Consider the following 5,881-nt stretch of genomic DNA (forward strand, 5'->3'; position numbering starts at 1 on the left):
TTTTTTTTTTTTTTTTTTTTTGGCTGAGGCTGGGTTTGAACCTGTCACCTCCAGCATATGGGGCTGGCACCCTACTCCTTGAGCCACAGGCACCGCCCTGGTCATTTGTTTTTTAGTTACTTCACTAACTAAAGTAGATTTGGTTTTGAGGAAAGGCATAACCAAGTAATTTCATTTATGTGAAAGGTGCATTATAACATAGTTTGCAGCTTAATAAATTTCACTATGGCACTCCATTTCCACAAATAATTGAGAGATAACTATACTGATGTTTAAAATAAGATCACAGCAACTTGTGTAAAGCTAAGCAATAGGCATGTAGCAGGTACTCCCAAATAGTTATTTTATTTTAAAATTTAAAATGTGAAATAAAAACCTCATTGAGGGCAGTGCCTGTGGCTCAGTGAGTAGGGCGCCGGCCCATATACTGAGGGTGGCAGGTTCAAACCCAGCCCTGGCCAAACTGCAACAACAACAAAAAATAGCTGGGCATTGTGCTGAGCACCTGTAGTCCCAGCTACTTGGGAGGCTAAGGCAAGAGAATCGCCTAGGCCCAAGAGCTGGAGGTTGCTGTGAGTTGGTGACGTCAGGGCACTCTACCGAGGGCAACAAAATGAAACTGTATCTAAAAAAAAAAAACAACAAACACCTCATTGAATCTAATTGGTTAGATTTTTAAGTCATCATCTTCTTCTTTCTTCTTCTGTTAAAGAGAAGTTTCTGTATTGTGCTTTACTTAAGTTGTGATTATATATGCCCTTCATTTGACTTTTTCTCCCTGATGGACTAAGACTTGAGTAGGAAAAAAAGTGACAGTCCTAAAAATGATGGTAATTAAATGATGGCACTTAAAATATGTTGTAACTTGACATTAAAATTCTGTGGGTGACATTTCTTATAAAAGAGTATGGGGCTAGAGAAAGGAGATCTGGATTTTATTTTATTTTATTTTTTATTATTTATTTTTTTGAGACAGAGTCTTACTATGTGACCCTCAGTAGAGTACTGTGGCATCACAGCTCGCAGCAACCTCAAACTCTTGGGCTTAAACATTTCTCCTGCTTCAGCCCCCTGAGTAGCTGGGTCTATAGGTGCCTGCCAGAATGCCCGGCCATTTTTCCATTGCAGTTGTCATTGTTGTTTAGCAGGTACTGGCCAGGCTTGAACCTGCCACCTTTGGTGTATATACACACTGAGCTACAGGCGCTGAGCCAAGATCTGGGTTTTAGATCTAGCTTTGCTTGCTGTACACCTAGATCTGTGAGTTTATTATTTGTTTGTTTGTTTATTTTTTTTGAGACAGAATCTCACTGTGTTGCCCGTGGTAGAGTGATATGGCATCACAGATCACAGCAATCTCCAGCTCTTGGGCTTAAGCAATTCTCTTGCCGCAGTCTCCCGAGTGGCTGGGACTATAGGCGCCTGCCACAACACTTGGCTATGTTGCAGTTGTCTTGTTTGGCAGGTCCCTGGGCCAGGCTCGAACCCACCAGTCCTGGTGTATGTGGCTGGCGGCCTAACCACTGAGCTACCAGCCCCAAGCCCTGTGAGTTTATTTTTAACACACTGGTGGGGTTCATATCTCTCTATTTAAACAAGAAGTGTAGGATAAATAACCCTGGTTTTCTCTAGGGCCTAAATTTAATGGATCGTATTTTTAGTCAGGTTTTTGGTATTCATTATTATATTATAGTTGAATATCCAGGAAAAAGTGCTATTCTAAGAGTATAAATACCTTCATGATACATATATGTACAAACATATGTGTATACACACACACACACATACGTGTAAAGCCTATGATGAAGCCATGTTTGTTATTCTAGGTCAATGGTTCTCTACCTTCTTAATGCCGTGACCCTTTAATACTGTTCCTTTAGCAACGAAAATAATTTTATGGTTGGGGGTCACCACAACATGAGGAACTGTATTAAAGGGTCACAGCATTAGGAAGGTTGAGAACCACTGTTTTAGATAATATTGCTGTTGTATTACAGATGTTACTCAAGGTTTAATAGCTCTCAGATGGTACTAAAAATGAAACTTTTTGTTATTGCTAGTAACATTTTTTAAATCATCCTGAATAGTTTGTTTTTATTTCAGAAACCTATAATTATTGTTGAGTAAAAGTCCACAATTACATTTAAATGTCTTATACCTCTGTTCTTTCTTTCCCACATCCCACAGATTCTTGGTTAACAGCTGGCCCAGGTTTCTACAGGTACTCAATTTATATCAAATTACAAATTATGAATGTTTAAAAAGAAATAGCTGGATTTACATTTTAGAGGTACAGCATTATTTTTTAGCCACACTGTAAGTACTTATTGAATGTCTCATGTTTTAGATAGTTTTAGTGCTCTTAAATGAAGAAGGGACTCTGCCTTCATTGGGCAGATATTTTGTTGGGGGGAACATAAGACGAATAGAATACTTTTAGGTAATATAAATGCTGTGAAGAAAATAGGACCATATGATAGACAATGAATGGAAGTTGGCTGCTTCTATGGATTGAGTGATTTATCGAGATAATAATTTGTGATTTCAGTGACTAGAAAAAAATCAACCATATAGACAATCTGGAGAAAGAATGCTACAGAAATCCAGAACAGCCATTACATTAGGTTAGGTTTGATTCTGGAGAATCTACAGGTGTAAATTAATTATTTGATTTGTCTATTAGACTTTTCAGAATTATTGATAGATGATGTAAACAGATTAAATATTTTATGTGTGGCAACCAAATGTAATAATGTTAGCCTCATTTAAATCCTGACTCAAACCAATTGTAGAAAAGTAATTTTTGAAACACTGGGAGAAAACTGAATGTGGAAGAATATTAGATGATATCAAGGAATTATTGTCATTTTGTTAGAGGTGATAATGATATTATTTTTATATAAGAACATGCTCTCTTTCTTTAGAGATGGAGACTGAGGAATGAAGGAGAAAAATAGTATTTGTTTAAAAATACTTCAGTGTAAAAAAAAGTAGCATAGAGATGACATTGATGAAACAAGTATGGTACAATCTTGACAGTTGTTGGGTTGGGGTGATGGGCACATGGATATTAATTGTTCTCTGCTTTTAAAGAGGTTTGAAAATGTTTGTAAAAGTACTATATTTAAGTCTCTGCACCTTTCTCCCTCGTCCTCTTACATTTTTTTTCTTTTTTGAGACAGAGTCTCACTATGTCATCCTTGGTAGAGTGCTGTGGTATTGCAGCTCATAGCAACCTCCAACTCTTGGGCTTAAGCCATTCTCTTGCCTCAGCCTCCTAAGTAGCTGGGACTACAGGTGCCTGCCACAACACCTAGATGTTTTTTGGTTGCAGTTGTCATTGTTGTTCAGCAGGCCTGGGCTGGGTTCCAACCCCCCAACCTCGGTGTATGTGGCCGGTGCCCTATTCACTGAGCTATAGGCACCAAGCCTCTTCCTCTCACTTTTGATAAAATGCTCACTTTTCCATTTCTAAACATTCAGGATTTATTCATTACATATGAGTGCTGTATTTCAGGGACTGTGTCTGTGTTTGAGTTACATTAAAGAGCAGAATCTTAAGACTCGTTTGTGAGAGGTTCATGATTTGCTAGAGTTCCTCAGTGTGTCCTGGGTTAACGTGAAAATCATAGATTTTTGTGTTCTCCTGAGGGTATACAGCAGGCATCTTCAAACTACGGCCCGTGGGCAACATGCAGCCCACTTAGGACATTTATCTGGCCCGCCAGGTGTTTTTGCCGCTGCTGCCTGTCCTGCTTAGCAGCCGATTCATCCCGGGGCCCGCCGTCTGGCCCTCCAGCGGTCTGAGGGACAGTGAGCTGGCCCCCTGTTTAAAAAGTTTGAGGACCCCTGGTATATAGGATCAGCATCTTAGTGTTTATGTTATTGGATACTTAAAATATTTTTCCTTTTTTAGAGAATTGAAAATTTAAATAATTCTATATAGGACGGTGTGTCAGTGTGAATAATTGCTTTTGTCCCTTCTGTTATTCATACATACTAATGGGCAGCAGAATAAATCATTTGTTTTATTATATTTTGATACCCCAGTTGGTTTTTACTTAAACTTTTTATTTTGAAATAATTTCATACTTACAGAAAAGTTTAAAAAAATAGTACTGAGAGCTCCTGAATACCTGTTAATTTAGATTTCTCATTTTTTTCTTCTTTTAAGAGATGTGATCTTTTTCTGTTGCCCAGACTGGAGTTGCAGTGGTGCAGTCATAGCTCACTGCAGTCTCAAACCCCTGGGCTCAAGTGATCCTTCTGAGTAGCTGGAATAAAAGTGTATGCCATTATCTCCTGCTATTTTTTTCAAGGTTTTTTTTTTTTTTTTTAAAGATAAGGTCTCACTCTGTTGTCCAGGCTGATCTTTTGTTTTTGGCTGGGGCTGGCTTTGAACCCCGCACCTCCAGCATATGGGGCTGGCGACCTACCCTTTTGAGCCACAGGCACCGCCCCCAGGCTGATCTTGAACTTCTGACCTCAAGTGATCTTCCTGCTTCAGCCTCCTATGTTGTTGGGATGGTAGATGTGAGCCTCCATGCCTGGCAGATTCTCCAATTTTTTGGCATTTTGTCACATTTTCTTTTTCCTTTTCACTTTCTGAATCATTTGAGAGTAAATTGCATACATTTTGCTCATTCGTGTTTAAATATTCCTGTGTATTATATTCTCTTGCATTATCACAGTACAGTTACCAAATTAAGGAAATTTGACATTGATGATACTGTCTACTAACTTTAATCTACAGTTCAGTTCATTTTCCACTTTTGTCCCTTTGTCCCAATAATAATTTTGTCTCTTTATAGCATTTTCCTCTTAGGATCTAGTCTAGATCACAAATTGCACATAATTGTCATGTCTTTTTAGTCTCCTTTAATCTGGAACAGCATCTTAGCCTTTATCTTTCCTTGCATTAACATTTTTCAATAATTTACACCATGTATTTTATAGAATATTCCTTAATTTGGATTTGCCTGATATTTCTTGATAATTGGATTCAGGTTATGATCCCTAGCTAGGGATTTTGTATCTTCCTCAGGGTGTGATATAGAGGCGCATGTTATTAGTTTGCCTCCTTGGTGATGTAAATTTTCATTAACCTGTTTATGGTGGTGTTTGGTTTCTCCACTCTGTAGTTACTATTTTTTCTCTTGCATTTAATAAGCAATCTATGGGGGTAACTTTGAGATACTATAGATGCTGTCTTAATCACTGCCAACCCCAGCCCTGTGTAACATCCACTGATGGGCTTTTGTGTATTCTGATCTTTTCCCTGATGGTTGCAAAATGGTTGTTTTCTAACTTCTCCATCATCTTCACCCATAGTCACTGTAAAGAAGAGGAACCCTTTCATCATTATGTACTCCCTTTTTTTTTTTTTTTTTTAAGACACAGAGTCCAGAGTCTTACTCTATCGCTCTCAGGAGAGTGCTATGGCATCACAGCTCACAGCAACCTCCAACTCCTGGGCTTAGGCGATTCTTTTGCCTCAGCCTCCCAAGTAGCTGGGACTACAGGCGCCTACCACAATGCCTGTAGTTTGGTTGCAGTTTGGCCGGGGTATATGGGGTCTGTGCCCTACCACTGAGCCACAGGTGCCGCCCAGTGTACTCCCTGTTTTATTCAGTGTGTTGTAACCATTATTGCCTTTGTTTATTTTGATGCTCAAGTTGTCCTGGATTTGTCTATTGGGAGCCTTTCCACACTGGCTCTTATTTCTTTTTAACATAACTTTTATTATTTTTGTGTGTATTTCCTTTCTTTCTCGGCACAGTAAGAAGTTTTTTTTTTTTTTTTTGAGACCGAGCCTCAAGCTATCCCCCTGGGTAGAGTGCCATGGCATCACGCTCACAGCAACCTCCAACTCCTGGGCTCA

At 39.0% G+C, this 5,881-nt stretch overlaps 1 protein-coding gene across 6 annotated transcripts in view; it reads left to right on the forward strand.

Annotated features, from left to right (window-relative positions):
* RNF111 (ring finger protein 111) overlaps positions 1-5,881 on the forward strand; it is an 87,137-nt gene that overhangs the window by 2,179 nt on the left and 79,077 nt on the right. For 2 of the 6 annotated variants that reach the window (XM_023510084.1, XM_023510085.1), the window contains exon 1: positions 2,137-2,221. The exons of 3 other annotated variants lie outside the window; for them this stretch is intronic. In XM_023510084.1, coding sequence (XP_023365852.1) covers positions 2,148-2,221 — 74 coding nt within the window. In that variant the 5' untranslated portion in view covers positions 2,137-2,147. Of the gene's footprint in view, positions 1-2,136; positions 2,222-5,881 lie in introns of those variants that run through there. One more of the 6 variants, XM_023510086.1, reaches the window with a different exon arrangement.

The sequence above is a fragment of the Otolemur garnettii genome, unplaced genomic scaffold (assembly GCF_000181295.1).
Source record: "Otolemur garnettii isolate 467f Iridium unplaced genomic scaffold, OtoGar3 scaffold00011, whole genome shotgun sequence".
NCBI lineage: Eukaryota > Metazoa > Chordata > Mammalia > Primates > Galagidae > Otolemur > Otolemur garnettii.